At 40.9% G+C, this 18447-nt stretch overlaps 1 protein-coding gene across 3 annotated transcripts in view; it reads right to left on the minus strand.

Moving 5' to 3' along the window:
* The window catches only part of LOC123509490 (SCY1-like protein 2), a 307200-nt gene that overhangs the window by 40103 nt on the left and 248650 nt on the right, over positions 1 to 18447 (minus strand). For all 3 annotated transcript variants that reach the window (XM_045263803.1, XM_045263802.1, XM_045263804.1), the window contains exon 10: positions 2232 to 2377. In XM_045263803.1, coding sequence (XP_045119738.1) covers positions 2232 to 2377 — 146 coding nt within the window. The remainder of the gene's footprint in view (positions 1 to 2231; positions 2378 to 18447) is intronic.

The following is an 18447-nucleotide window of genomic DNA, read 5'->3' on the forward strand; positions in this document are numbered from 1 at the left end:
GTGGTGATGTCTTGGTGTTGAGGCCTGGTTAGTGGTGGTGTGTTTTGAAGGGTGTTGTGGTGGTGGTAGTGGTGTGTGGTGGTATATGTGTGTGGTATTTGCAGAGATAGTGTGGATGAGTGCTGAAGGTAATATTGGTGTGTGGTGGTGGTGGTGGTGGTGGTGGTGGTGGTGGTGGTGGTGGTGGTGGTGGTGCTGGTGCTGTAAGGGTATTGCCGGTGCTCCTGAATATTTTAGATCCTGACCAGCGGATAAAATCAATACTTCTGTGTGTGTGTGTGTGTGTGTGTGTGTGTGTGTGTGTGTGTGTGTGTGTGTGTGTGTGTGTGTGTTTGAACTGTTTTATTTCGGCATATTACTGCAATTCCCAGATGATGGTGATAATGATAGCAATGGGAGTAAAAATAGCAGGATTGTAAAAGTAGTAGTAGTAATGTCGGTAATAATAATAATAATAATAATAATAATAATAATAATAATAATAATAATAATAATAATAATAATAATAATAATAATAATAATAATAATAATAGCAGAAGCAACAACAACAACAACAACAACAACAACAACAACAATAAACAAACGTGACAACACAATAATTTCATATTCATTTTTTCCCCATTAAACGAACGTGACTCTCCCTTTCATGGCGCAATAACAATAACATCAATAATGAAGCAAGTACAGTTTAGATCCAAAGAATACCTACCATATACACTTGCTAATCTTACTAAGACGGGTGAGCACGTTATGAAAAACAAGAACGTTAGACAACACTTGACAACTTGAAGGGGAACCACAGAAACAAGAGAGAGAGAGAGAGAGAGAGAGAGAGAGAGAGAGAGAGAGAGAGAGAGAGAGAAATGGTTATTACCGCAATATGCCCGCTGATAGCAAGGGTTAATGCGATGACAATATCAACAACAACAGGGCTTAATGGAGGCTTCATTATCCATTCACCCATTGTTTCCCTCACGCCCCAGCTGTCTCCACCTACACCACCACCCGCTCTAATCCCTCCTGACGCTGCACTGACTAAAAAAAAAAAAAAATCATGAAGCTTATCTCAAAGGTACCGACGCTTACAACAGGAGAGCGAGGCGCCTAGAGAGCCATCCACGAGGACCGTTTATCACGCTTATGGAGATGGACTGCCTCTGCTCCACGATACCGCCACGCCAGCCACAGGTGGAAAAGTGCCGACAGAGAGAGAGAGAGAGAGTTTCTCCATAATGTATTACCACTTCTTGTGTTTTCTAAGTGTGCGTTATCTTTTCGTATATTTGTTTGTATCTATCTCTCTTTTTTTCAACTTATCTTATGTTTTGTTCTTGTGTTATTTTAGCGCCTTTTTTGTTCTTTAGGATGTGATGGGCAGTTAAAATTGTATCGTTAAAATGGTGGCGCGAAATCTCCATCATGTCTGGTAAGGAGCCATGTGTGACCCAGCAGACTAGATGAAAATCATATTTACGATGTATAAATCAAAGCGTGTTTTGTAAGATAGTGACCAAACATCAGAAGTAATAATAAATACTACTTGTCACCCACGCACTGTGACGGAATTCATATAATGGACATACGTATGTACACCAATACTTGTAAGTCCTTCAGGTCTTCTATAACATGTAGTTAGTTTTATAGTGAGTGTGCGCTTTTCCAGAAGAGTGCACGTCCAGGCTTACCAATCTATCTGTACAGGATTTATTGTGCCAGGAAGGGATTAGCCGCGAAGCTCCAGGCTGAGAGCAGACAGCCAGCATGAATGTTTGTAGGCTGCTGTGAGAAAGTTGCGGAGGGAAAAGGTACACACCACTGCATTTTTTCCCAGCTTTTTTCAGATCGTTATCCCTTTCACCAAGGCACAAACATCTTCACAATCTTCACAACGTTTTATTAGTTCACATATTTACCAGAGGTTTATCCCTGGCATACTCTGCCTACCAAGAGAAACAGTACTGGTGATGAAGGACTGAACTGGCATGAAGACTGCAGGACGGAATACGAGTGTATCTTTAAAGAGAAAGAGAATCCAAAATGAAGGGAACACTGACAAACGGAACTAAATAAAGTATGAACAGTAAGGATAAAGATTGCAGCACTAGAAGTAAAACAAAGTGCAAAACAGAGAAAGGTCACAACCAGATGAGGAATACTGACGAAGCTGCATACAGTAGAGACAAAGAGGTAGTGACAGACGCAGTGACGGTGAGTGAAGCGGCGGGACTCACCTGAAGTGCGGGAGGATGATATTCTCGTACTCATCAGTGGTGACGTCTGAGATGAGCTTCAGGATGGGCTGCAGCACCGCCGCCAATACCTCCTGCGTCCTCATCTCCTGCTGCAGCGACGGCCACACGTGCAGGAACCACAGCTTCTACAGGGAGGAAAGAAATAAAAAGGCTCAGCAAAGAGGGACATTGATCAAGGGCAACAAAAAGAGCGAAAAGAAAAGAAATAAATAAGAGTCAAGCCTAAAAGTAACGTCAGTATAATTCAAAATTGGTTAACTCCTTGAAGTCGTTCTTGAAATCACGAAATCTCAATAAGTAAATGTATATAAGGAGTGCTGTAACTGGATATGCTAATGTTAAGGACACACTGAGCTCCACATCAATTGAGCGTGTAAGGTTGTACGTATATCTCGAGGAAATAAGTTAATATGCAAAACATACAAAGAACCTGAATGAGTGAGTCTCGACGCTTAAAATGAAATAAATAAGTGGACAAAAAAGCTGGAGAATGCTAAAATGATCACTGAATTCCTCAAAGGTAAACGAAACAAGATAATCATTATATATATCCCGTTCACCAAATAAAGTAGTATGCAAAACATGAGTGAGTCTCGACGCTTAAAATGAAATAAATAAGTGGACAAAAAAGCTGGAGAATGCTAAAATGATCACTGAATTCCACAAAGGTAAACGAAACAAGATAACAACTATATATCCCGTTCACGAAGCAAAGACAACCCGCATCATAATAATCCATATCAACAAACATCTCTTCACAACCGCCGCCCAGTAAGAGACATGTTATCTTCCCGCTAAAGGCTAAGCACGAGGGAAGGAAAAGAAAATGATAGAAAAACGAAAGTGCATGCTCCAAAATCTTTTCCTAGCGATATAAAGTATTTTCAAAAGCCTTTTATAAGCAGAGTGATATATTTTGCATGTATTATCATGAGGGAAGGGAAACACTCTTTAAACATTATGTAAGTGGAGTTAGCTATTTTTGTAAGTTTCTTTTTCTTTTTTTTTTATGAAAGGAGTTACGTATAAGCATTACTCTCTCTCTCTCTCTCTCACACACACACACGAACGACGTCACAATCACCATCACAATCGCATCACAATTACATCGCACTATTCATCATTCATCACGAGTCGAACACCATTAAACCTTCATCACAATCACCATCACATACAATACAATCATCATAGCATTCAGTCACCATCACAAAACAGCACCATGACGACCACAACAGTCATTATTCGCATTCATATCACAATCACCATTAAAATCTCTACACGATGAGACAATCACCATCACACCACCACACCATCACACCAGTCACCAGGCAAATGCACCACAAGCTCCTCTAGCACCCCAGAGCGCCACCAATCACCAAGCCTCTCCTATTTCTTGGTGAGCGTGAGATAAGCGTCTCTCATGCATCTTCCACTGTTCGTGTCCTCGCCTGCCTGACCCAATTGTTCTCGTGGATAGGGTGCAAGACGCCTGACTAAGTGGTGATAGTGAAGGGAGGAGGAGGAGGAGGAGGAGGAGGTGGTTGTCACTAGTGGCGATAATAGACACACACACACACACACACACACACACACACACACACACACACACACACACACGTATAGAGCAAAATGGCCTAATGAACTCACCAACAAGCAAACTAGCCATCTATAAGGAACATACAAGTTCACAAACAAATTCACGATCTAGACTAACTAAAAAAGGACAAATAGATAAATAAATACAACTCAAGCGCCCTCCACGAATACCAACAACAAATAAACAACAATCACACTTCACTTCACAACAACACACCATTCCCTTGCCACCATCCACCACCTGACGAGTATACCAGTAATTCGGTCACCGCTCTCTAATTAGGCAGCTCTACGCGTCACAGAATTCCCACAAATAAGGCTACTTTCATTAATCTTGAGGCTAAACAACATTCCTTCCTTTGCAGTGACTTTCCCATAGAATAACAAGTAATTACAAACGTAGCCTGTGTGTGAGCGTGTCTGAAAATGTTCGATGTGTCTAACAAGTGTGTTTACGTGAGTCTGTATGTGTCTGAGTGTGTCTATCTATGTATACGTGTGAATGCGAGTCCATGTGTATTTCTACGATATGTGTTCGTATGTCTGCATGAATATGTTTGTGTAAATGTGTTATGTCTGCATGTATTTATGTGAGTGTGTGTTTGCGTCTGCTTGCATCTAGTATACAATTTTGTCGGACTAAGGAACTCGCTCTGTGTTATTCTCGAGACTCAGAGCATTACGATAAACTGGAGTCATGGTGGGGTTCAAAGGCACCGGAGAGATGGGTAAGGATTGACGGGTCCTGCCAGAGAGGGAGGATGGGTGTTGATTCTCACTGTCTGACCCCTGCAGCCCAGAATGGAGAGCGGCGCTGCATGCATTACTGCTGCCTTGGCTATCCCCTCACACACATTTGAACTTCATCCCAACTCGCCGCTCGTTCTCAAATCTAAACCTGACAGTTAAATGGGGATGCTGAATGGCAGCTCCGAATTATTGTTCCTCTGCTTGTGTTGTGTCATGGCCTCAGCTGCCTCGCGTGCAATTAATCTCTTAACGCCAGCACGGGCCGTCTCTTACTTAATGCAACAGTAGTAATGTGAGCGTTTTGTTCAATGTAGTCTTAGTTTTTGGTCAGTAATGTCAGTAAAGTTCATTTTCGTTTACAATCAGTGAATTTCAAGAGTAATACCCCAAAAACTTCAAACCTTTATCAGAAATTTATGTTCGCGAGAATCATGATTATTTCCCGAGTATAATGTTTGGTTACACAACAAGAAAAAAAAAAAAAAGACGGAGGAAAGGTGAGGGATCGAACCCGGAACACAACCGTCTGAAGGCCAATGACTGACCTTTGGGCTGGTGATTCGGTATGCCCCACTCTTTCCCACACAACACATCAAATTACTTCCTGCTCTCGCTCTCTCTCTCTCTCTCTCTCTCTCTCTCTCTCTCTCTCTCTCTCTCTCAAGGTACAGCCATGTTTGAGCTCAGTGTTTGGTACATGGGTAAATATTTACATGTCCCTCCTCCCTTTCATCATCAATCCCTCCCCTAGAACAGCAAGCCTGGGGGAACTTGAGGGACAACTGGATTATCGGTTGGGGAAAGGTAAAATACACCATTTTGGCAATTCTTAAAAAGCCGAAGGGGAAAGTACCATTTTAAGCAAAAAGATTACCCTACTGACACATAATGATCCCCCCCCTCTCTCTCTTTCTCTGTCAACAGTACCAGACGGAGGCAACAGGTGGCGCACAGACAGACAGCTACTTCGATAACTGTTAGCGAAGAAAAGTTTGGCATTGGATCATCTTCAATCACGTGTGCTCGAATGTGCCTGCCCCGCTGTCTCATTGGCCGAGACATGGCGTAGGGAGACTGTGGGCGTGTGCAGTGAGATTAATTAAGGAACGTGCGCTTCTTCTGACCTTTTACTTGGCTGACACGTGTATTTTTCGTGTAACTTTCGTCATTCTACACTTTATTCACTTATTTCGTTGTTATGTGCTTCATTTATTGTTATCGCGCGCCATGTTTCTAGTAAGCAAGATAAATATTAACCTAGAGTGGAGTTTTACGTTCCCGGCCAATGCCTGTTAGTAGCAATAGGAAACAAATGAAGGAGGTGAATATAAAGTTTGAACCAAATCCAGTCTTTAGTTTACTATGAGCTTCCTGCGTAGTGGTGGTTATAATTGTATTTTTTTTGTTTCTCCTAATCTTCTTAGAGAGAGAGAGAGAGAGAGAGAGAGAGAGAGAGAGAGAGAGAGAGAGAGAGAGAGAGAGAGAGAGAGAGAGAGAGAGAGAGAAAGAGAGAATCCTGGACTAATACGCACCTACACACACACACACACACACACACACACACACACACACACATACAAACAAACAAAGGTTTTCAGAATAATGTGAAATAGATGCATGACAAAAGAAATAAATATACACAATGAGATAAAAACAACGCGCTCCAGTGATTCATATTAAGAGTTTTGAAGAGAACGAAAGAGAGAGAGAAAAAAATGCGATCTCGTTCTGGAATGCTAAATGGAAATTATCTTTTTAATTTAGCGAGATAAGTATAACGAGAGAGAGAGAGAGAGAGAGAGAGAGAGAGAGAGAGAGAGAGAGAGAGAGAGAGAGAGACTTGATCATATCCGTTTTCTTTGCTCATTAGTTCATATGTTTATCTGTTTAGTTTGTTTGCTTCATCTTTCCGTAAAGTGTGTTTGTTTTCCATTCTAATTCTGTTTCCCTTACTTATTTTTTTTTGCATGTCCATTCATTCTCTCTCTCTCTCTCTCTCTCTCTCTCTCTCTCTCTCTCTCTCTCTCTCTCTCTCTCTCTCTCTCTCTCTCTCTCTCTCATTTTCCCTCCTTTATCGTTTTCTCTTTGATGGAGTTTCATTACCTTTCTTTGTCTCTTTCCCTAACTTAATCCTTCTCCATTTCCTCCTCCTTCCCTCCTCCTCCTCCTCCTCCTCCTCCTCCTCCTCCTCCTCCTCCTCCTCCTCCTCCTAGTACTGCTATCCTCCCTTCCTCCTTCCCTTCCCTGTTCGTTTCCTCTCCCACGCTCTCCTATCCCGACAAGCTTCCTCCCCTATTCCTCCATCACCCTCCACACCGGAATCCTCTTATGACAAGATTAAACCTCCTCCCGCCAGCACAAGGGGAATTTGAATCCTTTTGTATGCATTTCAAGACCGCAAGTATACGCCCGTAGCGCTTATATAATGGTGACTTGTCGCTCAGGTTCTAGGGTGATGGTGTTCGATACTTCAAGGTTCAGGTTCAAAGTAGTCTCGAAAGTGCTAAGATATTATTTGTGGGGGATTGTGAATGTAAAGTATGCGTTCTTTGTTTTTATTTTAGACTTTTTTTTTTTTCTTTTCGTGTGTGTAAAATCAGTGTTGTTGGTCTCAAGGGAATATTTTAATGCATTTCTATATTGTTTTAGTCTCTATCTACTGACTTTAATGTGCGAAAATATTGACAAACTGCTGGTATCGATTATAAAAGTAAACAGCACAGGAGAAATGGCATTTTAATCTCCCCACGCCTCACAAACTTCACCAGAATATTAAGATGAATTGGGGAGAAATATAATGATGACAAATGATGATATTGAAAGGAAAGTAAAAATGAAAAAGAGGGAGAGAGAGGATGTGAATAACGAAGGTAATTGTGAAAGATAAAGCCGAGTGAAAAAATGGAATTAATGTGTAAAATGGCGAATGAATGAAAGACATGGATGGAAAAGTGTTGAGAGAGAGACAGAAAGAGGCATAAATGTGAAAAAAGAAGAAATGAGATTAAAAAAATATAAGTATCGATTAATGTTAAGAAATGTAAAGGGATGAATGTAAAAGTAAAAAAAAATGCAGATGTTATTACTATTTTTAGGATGAAAGAAAAATAAACGTGAAAAACAAAGAGAATGATAATTAAAAAAAAAAAAAAGCAGAATATGAAAAGAAAATTAAGTTAGATAAGTGCACGGTTCATAAGAGTCAGACAAAACATACAAGTCATCGTATACGTATAAATAAACAACCATATTCCCGCCACTGCAGACCGGTGCCTACTGATAGTGGCTGAACCCGTACATATGAGAGAGCGCGGTTCGAGTCCCTCTCACGTCAAGGGGCTTAAAAAAAAAAACAAAACAAAACAAAGAGCTTACCACCTTTCAGATTACCGACAATTTATCACACTTCCCTGGTGCTGCACTGCCATAATTCATCACTGTTACATTCACTATAAACTGCACCATTAAAACAAACACTTTATTATGCACTACAAACTCTTAAAAGATATGTCATGCTCTATAAACACGAAATATAAGACTGTACACTATATCATACATCATAAACACTATTAAATGCACCATACACGTTATGAAAAAAGTTAGACACAACAAAATATGCAACAAAGATTCACATACTCTATCCCTTACTTTCCCCCTCACACACACACACACACACACACACACACACACACACACACACACACACACACACATACACATACACACACACACACACGTAATCTGGGGCAAGGGGAAGTCAGTGATTAAATAAACAAATAATTATGGTTCCCGATAGCAATCATGTCATGTTTCAGCCGAAAATACACCACCGCCTTCTCAGTCCACGAGGCGCGAGTGTAATAAGGACAGTGCGCTCAATGAATGCGTAATGAGAGCAAATTCAAGATAGCAAGTCCATTTATTATCATTATTATCATTATTATTATTATTATTATTATTATTATTATTATTATTATTATTATTGTTTTTGTTGTTGTTGATGTTAAAAATATTATGTTAGTAGTATCAATATTAACATTAGTTTCAGTCTTAGTGTTAGCAGCAGCAGCAGCAGTAGTAGTAGTAGTAGTAGTAGTAGTAGTAGTAGTAGTAGTAGTATCAACATTAATTATTATCACTAATATTTGATTCACAGTGAACACAAAATCGATAAAACAAGAAAATAAATAAAGGAATGATGAAAGGCAGACACTTACCAATGCATGGAAACGAATAAATGATGAATAAATAAACGAATATTTAAAAACGACAATAGGCAATGAAAAAAAAAAAAAAAAAAAAATAGAAAAAAAAAACAAAACGAAAAAAAAAAAAAAATACATCTAAACTTGGAAACTACTTATACAAATATATAACTATCACGAAAATAAATAAATAGATAAATAAATAAGGGAAGTAAATAAAAACAAAATAACAGCGCAGACTTGTTGGCGTGGCAATTACCATAATCTAGTTTGGCAGCGGCGGGCAGTCACAAGTGGAATCAACAGGTGTAGCGGGAATGCACACCTGCCACACCCACGCCACCCACACCACCACGCCACCCACGCCCTCACACCCACCCACCGCTACATCAATTCATCAAGCCAATTAACAACAAAATATTGCCACGTGTAAACAATCATCGCCCACACACACACACACACACACACACACACACACACACACACACACACACACACTCTCTCTCTCTCTCTCTCTCTCTCTCTCTCTCTAAGGAAGGTGATTCAAAGGAAGAAGGAAACGATAGAGAGGAAAAGTACAGAGAGGTTACCAAATGATTTCACAGCATTAACTTGATTAAGACTCCGTGAAAATACTTAATACTCGTGACTATGTATGTATTTTTAACTGAATATTTGCTATGACTTTTTTTTTTTAGTCTTTCTATGTTATGCTCTTCCTTTATTTTTTTTCATTTTCGTTTGTTAAAGTTACTAGTATTGTTTTAATCTACGTATTTATTTCATTCTATTCGTGTATTTATTCACCTTTCTACAATAGAGGACATGCATTGTTAGGACGAACTAGTAACGCTATTGTACCTGCACACACTTTTCAAAATAACAATTAAAGTGTGAATATTTAATAACACAGCGATAAGGGAGGAGGTAGAGGACACACACACACACACACACACACACACACACACACACACACACACACACACACACACACACACACACACACACGGTGAAGCAGAGAGTAGAAAAAGTAGAATGAAGTTGCATCGATCTATATGACAAAGGGAGGATACGGAGAGACAAGGGCACGAAGGAAGAGACACAGGAAAACTTAGACTGGGAAAGGGTGAGAGGTGAGGAGAGAACGAGAGAGGCAGAGTGAGGCAAGGTGAGGCAGGGTGAGGCATGGGCGTGGAGGGGCAGGCTTAGCAGGATCATCTCACAGCCTCATCACACACGGCTCATCAGGCTTGGCTCTCTCCCTCTCTCCTTCCCTCCCTCCAGCCCACCCTCCCTCTCTTGCCGCCTACAAAAAGCTGACAAAAGAATGAAGGGGAAAAAAACTCCTCTCAGGCCGCAGGTAAATGAAGGTCGCGGCGGAAATATAGATAAAAAGGTGAAGAAAAGTACGAAAACCCTTCCCGCCGAGAGAGAGAGAGAGAGAGAGAGAGAGAGAGATCCTGTCAATTATTAGTAGTCACCACCACTAAACCGGATTATTTTGAGCAGCAAGTCACTCCAGTGGAAATTTACTGGAAACAATGACGGTATGGTTAAGAGGTCAAGAGGTCAGTTAATCATTCCCCCCACACACACGCACGGGTTTCCCAAGAATGTTTTTCCTATTAAGAATGAAGAAATCTAGTTAAGTTATCACTGAAACACAGAAAACCCTTAAAAATACGAATAATTTCAAGTAGAGTCTTTTAAGAGAAGTGGAGGAGCGGCACAAAAGTATGTCAGAGTACGAACGTTTATTCAAAGCTCCCACAGCGACTCCACACTTGTCTGCACCTCCTCCCAATCCATCACTAGTGAAAGCTTCTCAGCATCGACTCGATACTCCTTGGGTTCATAACTCAGCGGGAACGAGGAATGACTCACCTGCAATATTCGTGAGTTCTGCAGGTGTTTTGAGGTGTTTCTTTGTGACGAGTGAGGCTTGTGTTGCTTGCGTGTGTGTGTGTGTGTGTGTGTGTGTGTGTGTGTGTGTGTGTGTGTGACGCTCCTCTTGCACTTGTGAATATTGAACACTTCCTTAATGTTTTTTTGTACATATTTTCTGTTTATTTGAGTCTATTTAATGAAGAATATCGGTGTCCTTTTCTTTATAGTCTTGCATGTAAACAAAAACTACACACGATGGAACGTACAATTAAAACACTTGCAAATATTAAAAACTTCACTGATGCATAGTTTCTTTTTCCATATTATTTTCTTTATAAGTTTGTTTCTTTAACTCTCTCTCTCTCTCTCTCTCTCTCTCTCTCTCTCTCTCTCTCTCTCTCTCTCTCTCTCTCTCTCTCTCTAACCTATACTTTCCTTTCCACTCTTTCAGCTCAGCCTCTCCCCACATCCAGCCTTCTCGTCCTGAAACCTCCCTGCTCCCTCAGCCATTCCCGCCCTATGGTTCGGCTTAGATTCGTTTCCAGACGTATAAATGGCCTTGCGGTGCCCGAGAAGGTCTGAGCCGAGCGGGTTCGCCTCTTATCTTCGTCTCTAAAGAAATAAAGGATCTTTGAGAAGGGAATATGGCGAGGTAACTCTTTGTACCACCTAAACCCAGCCCACGCTCACTCTGCTTCCATCGCCTCTCTTCACTCACCTGTGTTCCTCTCCCTGACGCCTGCCCTACTTCGATGCCTCTTGAAGCCTCTCCATAGTGTCCACTCACACACACACACACATACACACACGTCTATCTTTCCTTTTAGCCTACCTTTTCTTCTTGAGAGAGAGAGAGAGAGAGAGAGAGAGAGAGAGAGAGAGAGAGAGAGAGAGAGAGAGAGAGAGAGAGAATATTCAGTATTTGAATGTAGAGTCTTCTAAAATCGAGGGTAGGCAAAGAGAAAGAGAGGGAAAAATCTACACTATTCGTTTTTCCCCCCAGTTACACATTTTGCCTCCGTTTTCTTTCTCAGGTGTACGTGAATCCCCCAACAGTCTCCCACCAACAGTCTCCCCCCAACAGTCTCTCCTCATCAGATCAACTTCAGCATCACTCCTCACTGGCTATTTCATCTCTTCCATACCTCCCTCTCACTCTCCTTCTCCTTCCCTTTGTGTCCTTTCCCCCCTCCATATCTACCTCCTTCTCTCTCTATTCTTCCCTTCCTCTCAATTTCAATCTCCTTTACTCAATCCTCCCTCACTTACTTTTCTAATTTCCTCACTGTTTCGTTCACCTCTTACCTCATTCACTCATTCACCCCTCGACTGCTTCTCTTACTCTTTTTTATCCTTCATGCTCTTCCTTCCTCCTCACAGCCTGAACATAAGTCTTTTGATGCCATGGTCGCCTTTTGTTGACATGAAGAGCGTCATAAACATTTTTTGCAAGGACACGGAAAGAGAGAGAGGGAGAAATTAGACGTCTCCATGAAGGTAAAGAGCAAAAAGGTGGAAGATATGTTTACTTGTAATAAGAACTGCTTGCTATGATGGATGGAAAGGTGAGGCAGTTGCAGGGACATATCCTCTCTTTACTTCCTGGGACATGAGGAGTGTACCGAAGACAGAGAGGGATTACCAGGGGATTGAGGGTAGAAGGGGAGACTAACCTGGACTTTGAAGGATATTGTTGATTGGAAAATGAAGGACGAAATAGATTAAACACTTCCCCACTTTATTTATTGAAGGATAAACGTGGGGTGTGCTAGGAAGGGTAAGCCAAAGATGTAAAATGAAAAAAAAGAACATTAAGATTAGTGAGAGAAGTGAGATGTGAACGATGAGAATGGTGATGTCAACTTGAAAATTAAAGACGAGAAAGATTAGTAAGCACTTCTTCAAATCAATAAAGGATGAAAATAAATGTGGTGAAAAGGAGACTGAGTTATAAGGAGAGGAAAAGAAAACATTAAAAGCTACAAGAAAGAATGTTGTGGATGTAAACAATGAAACAAGAATTGGAATAAGAGGCGAGAGTAAGAGAGAGAGAGAAAGGGACAGTCTTACGTTTCCTATCCATCCAATATCTCACCAACAGTTCCACAAAAGCAAACACTGATGAAAATGTAGATACAACACACGCCGCCATTCACTGCTGCAGGAATACAGTGCTAAACTAAACACGAAAACTCTTGGAACCATAAAAACTTCTGATAATTGAACTGAACACTAAGGAATCTAATAGTGTTAAGAACCAATAAGAGAATTATTACACCGCAAAACTACACAAGAAAACAAAAAAAAAAATTTTCAATACTCCTTAAGATTCCCCTGAAGACTATCAAATCTAATCGTGTCTAACAGAATCACGGAAGATATTTCTAAACAAGTAGTTAGGACAGAATTTTTTGACGCATTCTCGTGTCTGCTTATGATTTTCCCACGAAATTTACTGGTAATAATCTCATGTTGGCGTAGGTTTGACGTCAACGCGAGTTCTATTTCTATCTGTCTCTCTTACCTGACACGTGTTTGTATTATTAGTGAGGGAAATATACAGACACGAGAGAGAGAGAGAGAGAGAGAGAGAGAGAGAGAGAGAGAGAGAGAGAGAGAGAGAGAGAGAGAGAGAGAGAGAGTAATATGATCAGCTCCACATATTTGAGAACATATGCTTTGTATGATCAATGAGATGACACACACACACAACACACACGCACACACACACACACACACACACACACACACACACACACACACACACACACAGAGCAATAAAAAGGCTGATTCGCTTCCCTGAATTATTAAAATCAATTTCCTGTTGCAATAATTACCAGCGTGTGAATGTATTGTGGCGAACAGGACCTGGAGAGAGAGAGAGAGAGAGAGAGAGAGAGAGAGAGAGAGAGAGAGAGAGAGAGAGAGAGAGAGAGAGAGAGAGAGATTCCACCAAATAATAGTACCATCATTATTTTTCTCTGTTATCGGCCGCTCTGCAAACAAATAAACAAACAAACAAACAAACGAATAACAGCAACGCCCGGATCAGTACAGGAGATAGATGAAATAATAGATAAAACAGTAGATGGAAATAAAATCAAATAACAGAAAGGCATAGAACAAAAGAAAAAAAAGGAGGAAAAAATGAAGTAGTAACTGTCAGTGTCTGTCTCTATTTTCTTCCCACTACCACCACCACCACCACCACATCACCAATAAACTACCACATCACAACACGGCATCGACTACAATAACCACTACCACATCTCTCTCTCTCTCTCTCTCTCTCTCTCTCTCTCTCTCATTCTTTTTATACCATGTGGGCTTTTCACGGGAATTTCTGGGCTAAAGGGGATACTTTTTTTAGGGTACCTCCTATCTCAAAGCCCACCTGCTAGGAAACCGTTGACCCGAGTGAGGAAGCCCAACCTACACTCGGACCGTGGACAGGATTCGAACCCGTGCGCTTGGAGACCCCTCGGACCTCAAAGCACGCATGGTTCCATTGTACCACGGCGCCTTCCACCTCTCTCTCTCTCTCTCTCTCTCTCTCTCATTACATAACAATATAAAAGTCACGTTAATATCACTTTCCCACAGTCACTCGTCCAGAAATCCATCACAGAATTACTCTTGGGACATTAAACTATACACAGAAAGAGAGAAATTTATATTACCCAATGGCATTTTCACTCCTTGCCTCACTCTTACACTCTCCTCCTTCGTCTCTTGCCTTGCCTCTGTTCCAACGCCGGGGAGTTTAAATTTACAACGCAGGATTAGCGATATGAAAGACCTGGAGTGGATGGTAAACTTGTCCTACGCCTCAAAGTTAAGCCTCATTATCGTCTACTATGGCTTATCGTTGCCTTTCGAAAGCTCTCAGGAAACTTGGTGGCGGGGTAGCTTTCTCTTTGTCTTCCTGCTTGAGTGGTGGTGGTGGTGGTGATGGTGGTGGTGGCAGTGGTGGTGGTGGTAGGAGTATGAGTATGGGTAACTGTGGTGGTAGTTGTAGTAGTAGTAGTAGTAGTAGTAGTAGTAGTAGTAGTAGTAGTAGTAGTAGTAGTAGTAGTAGTAGTAGAAGTAGTAGTAGTAGTAGTAGTAGTAGTAGTAGTAGTAGTAGTAGTAGTAGTAGTAGTAGTAGTAGTAATCGCGATGATGATAGTGGTAACAGTATAACAGTAGCAGCAACAACAACAACAACAGTAACAACAAAAATAACAACAAAACATGTCTTTTCATGAAACACATTATTGCGCGAATACAGCTTGCGATTCCCGGGAGTTGCATTTCAACAAATCAACAACAAAACAACAAGGGGTAAAACAATGGAACAAATAAGTGAAAAGAGGGGAGAGAGAGAGAGAGAGAGAGAGAGAGAGAGAGAGAGAGAGAGAGAGAGAGAGAGAGAGAGAGAGCAGAAGAGGAAACAACCAAAAAACCAACAAAAAATAGTTAATACTACTAGGGAAACATTTACCTCACATTAGAATAAGTAAGAATTGAAGAGAAAGAAAGAATATAAAGCCAAATAAAACGGGGAGGGAAACTTTACGAAATGAACAAACAATTAGAGAAAAGTTTTTATCCTCGCCACAGAAAAATAATGAAAAGTTGAAAAAAAATGAGAGGTTTTCTGATGCGATAAACAACTTGCCTGGAAGAAAAATGTTGAGAGCTTTTGTTTACTCCGTTGCCAGGGAGAGGAAAGAAAGACACAGACAGACACACAGACAGACAGAGACAAAGACAGACGGTCATACTCTGATAGGATACACAGATCTCCTTAGCTGCCTAATTACACTTGTATTGATTAATCACACCTGTCAACACCTGAAATATGGATGTGGGGAGGGTGAGGGGTAGTGGTGTATACGTGTGTGTGTGTGTGTGTGTGTGTGTGTGTGTGTGTGTGTACTCAAGCACTTACCAAGGATAGTCTCTCCAATTATCGTCATTATTTCGCTCATTTATTTATCACATGAAGGCACAGATCTGTCATATTCATCTATTTTTTTTTTCCTTGACGGCAGGACATCCCCACGCGTCGCCGCCTCCTCATCAGAGTCTTCACTATAAACTTAAAGAAATTCACGCACATTAACTTGAGTGCTTTTACATCATACATTTTTAACATCAATGGCCCATGAGCTATTACTGCAATTAACTGTACCTCTCCGTCTAATCTGATATGCAGTAATTTCTTATCTTCTACTGCTTATTCTAGAGGCACATGAGAGTGGAATATTTGCCACTCATTCCTTCCTACAGTGTTGCACAGAGAAAGATTAATGGCCAACTGATTTATTTATTTGTTTATTCTTGTGTCCTAAATTTAAGAAAAACAAGAGAGGATATCTGAAAATCCCTCTAGGGGATAAAAGCGTCTATTTCTCAGCGGCGCCTCGCATGTCAAAGATCTCCCTTATAGCAATCAGTCACGTATAGCGGCTGCACTGACACAAGTAGTGGCGCCGTGGTACAGTGAAACCATGCATGCTTTGGGATCCGAGGGTCTCCAAGCGCACGGGCTCGAATCCTGTCTACGCTCCGAGTGTAGGTTGGGCTTCCTCACTCGGGACAAGGGTTTCCTGGCGGGTGGGCTTTGAGATAGGAGGTACCCAAAAAGTATCCCCTTTAGCCCGTAAGTTCCCGTGAAAAGCCCACATGGTATAAATAAAAAAAAAAAAAAAATGTTACCAGTGAAGTTGTACGTGAAGCAGGAAATAAAGCTTCTCGCGGTTCAGTAAAGCTTTTCTCACCTCGTGCAATCATCACTGCCGGCCACTCCCTCACTCACACACCACACATACATACATACGAGGCTGCATCATACATTCACCCGGCACCATAATTTCCAAGGGTTAGTATTCCAGCAGAGGAAGTTTGTGCGGCTTACGAGGAATTTTAACGCAGGGAGTAATGACTCATGAATAAGCAATGACTCTCAAGAAAGATCAGGACGGATGCTGTTTCTCTTTTTTATAACACTCAACTGGAGACGCCTCGAAGCAGGAATTTAGGGTTCGTGTTTGAAACTTAAGATTATAAACAGAACTGAATAAAATTAACAGATTATGAAGTACGTAAACCATTTGAGTTCCACGGCAGTACATTTTTAGAGGAATCAAGCTGGAAATAATGAGGCAACATACATGAAGGTCGGGAAGATGTAGAAGGGTGAAACAACAAGGGACAATTGGCAGATACGTGAAGATGTAGGTTGGAAATGGCGAAGATGAAGATGAAGGTGAAGCCGAGAGGAGGAGGCAGAGGGAAGAGTGAGGTAACAAGGAAGAGTCTGCCGAACTTGAACCGAGATTAGTCACATTACTTCCTCCCCACCACCCCTCGCTGAGAGAGACCCAGACCCTGACTCTTTGCTATATACATTTGTAGGGGAAAGGGACAGATGGGAAAAACAGGAAAGAGAGAGAGAGAGAGAGAGAGAGAGAGAGAGAGAGAGAGAGAGAGAGAGAGAGAGAGAGAGAGAGAGAGAGAGAGAGAGAGAGGGGAGGCAAGAGGATGCACATGTCGAGGATTAAGAAGGATTGGTATATGTTAGGCTCGTAGACAGACACCAGACAACATAATTGAAATAGAAAAGAGTGAGTGTTATTGTAAAAGCCAGTGTAGGAATAGATTAGAATGGAATAGGATGGATTGGGATGGACTGGAAAATGAAAAGGACTGAATTGAATTGGATTGACTGAACTGACTGACTGATTGGATTCTTGTCACTGCAGTAGTGTGTCATGTGTCACATCTGTCACGGTCTTGTTAAAAGTATAAAAAGCACTGTTGTGAATAAAAGTAACAATTACGACCAAATAAGGTGAAGGCAAATTTAATGTTAAAACATGTGTAACTGTATCCACGAAATTTGGCAATACAAGTGTGTGCAGGAGGAAGGAAGAGCAACAGATGTGGAGGGAAAAATGTAAGTGACATATGTGCAAGGGGAGGCAGGTGTGTGGGAGAGTCTGGTATTAATAGAGCGCACAAGGCAGGGAAACAAATAATCAAGACCAATGACTTAATGCCATTTTCATTGTCCATCAGTTTGCCTCGCCTTTATCCGGGATTATCTTTTTCTTTCTGTCAGTCGAGTCCAAGTTCTCTTCTTCTCCTTCTTGCCATCTTTGTTATATATATATATATATATATATATATATATATATATATATATATATATATATATATATATATATATATATATATATATATATATATATATATATATATATATATATATATATATATATATATAAAACAACGCAACGTGGGAGTTTATTGTAGGACAACGTTCCTCTCACGATGTGTGAGTGTCAAGTTCCAGGTACTACTTGGGAGGAAAACAACAGTTATTCTTTGTTTTTCACTTTCTTACCAGAGCACGATAGTTTCAAATCCCTAATACCACATGAGCAAGAGCAACGTGACTACATCTTACCAACCCACAATATACTTGTCAGAATACGAGAGTTTTACATCTCAAATGTCACTCAGCGAGATACGATTAACATGAAACTTGAAGTTATATTTGCCAGCAGTATTTCTCTCAGAATAAGTGAACTTCATCTTCCAAATGCCACAAAGGAAGGATATCACGAACTAAAGTTTATATTTGGCCAAAAATACTCTGATCATCAAAGCACCAAGGATTCAAATTTCCGATGCTGCCCAAAGATTAAGGCGACGAGCACAACAAGAAACGCCAGGCAGGGCACACGGTGATACACGCACATTGTTTA

Source organism: Portunus trituberculatus, chromosome 27, assembly GCF_017591435.1.
Source record: "Portunus trituberculatus isolate SZX2019 chromosome 27, ASM1759143v1, whole genome shotgun sequence".
In the NCBI taxonomy this organism is placed as follows: Eukaryota; Metazoa; Arthropoda; class Malacostraca; order Decapoda; family Portunidae; genus Portunus; species Portunus trituberculatus.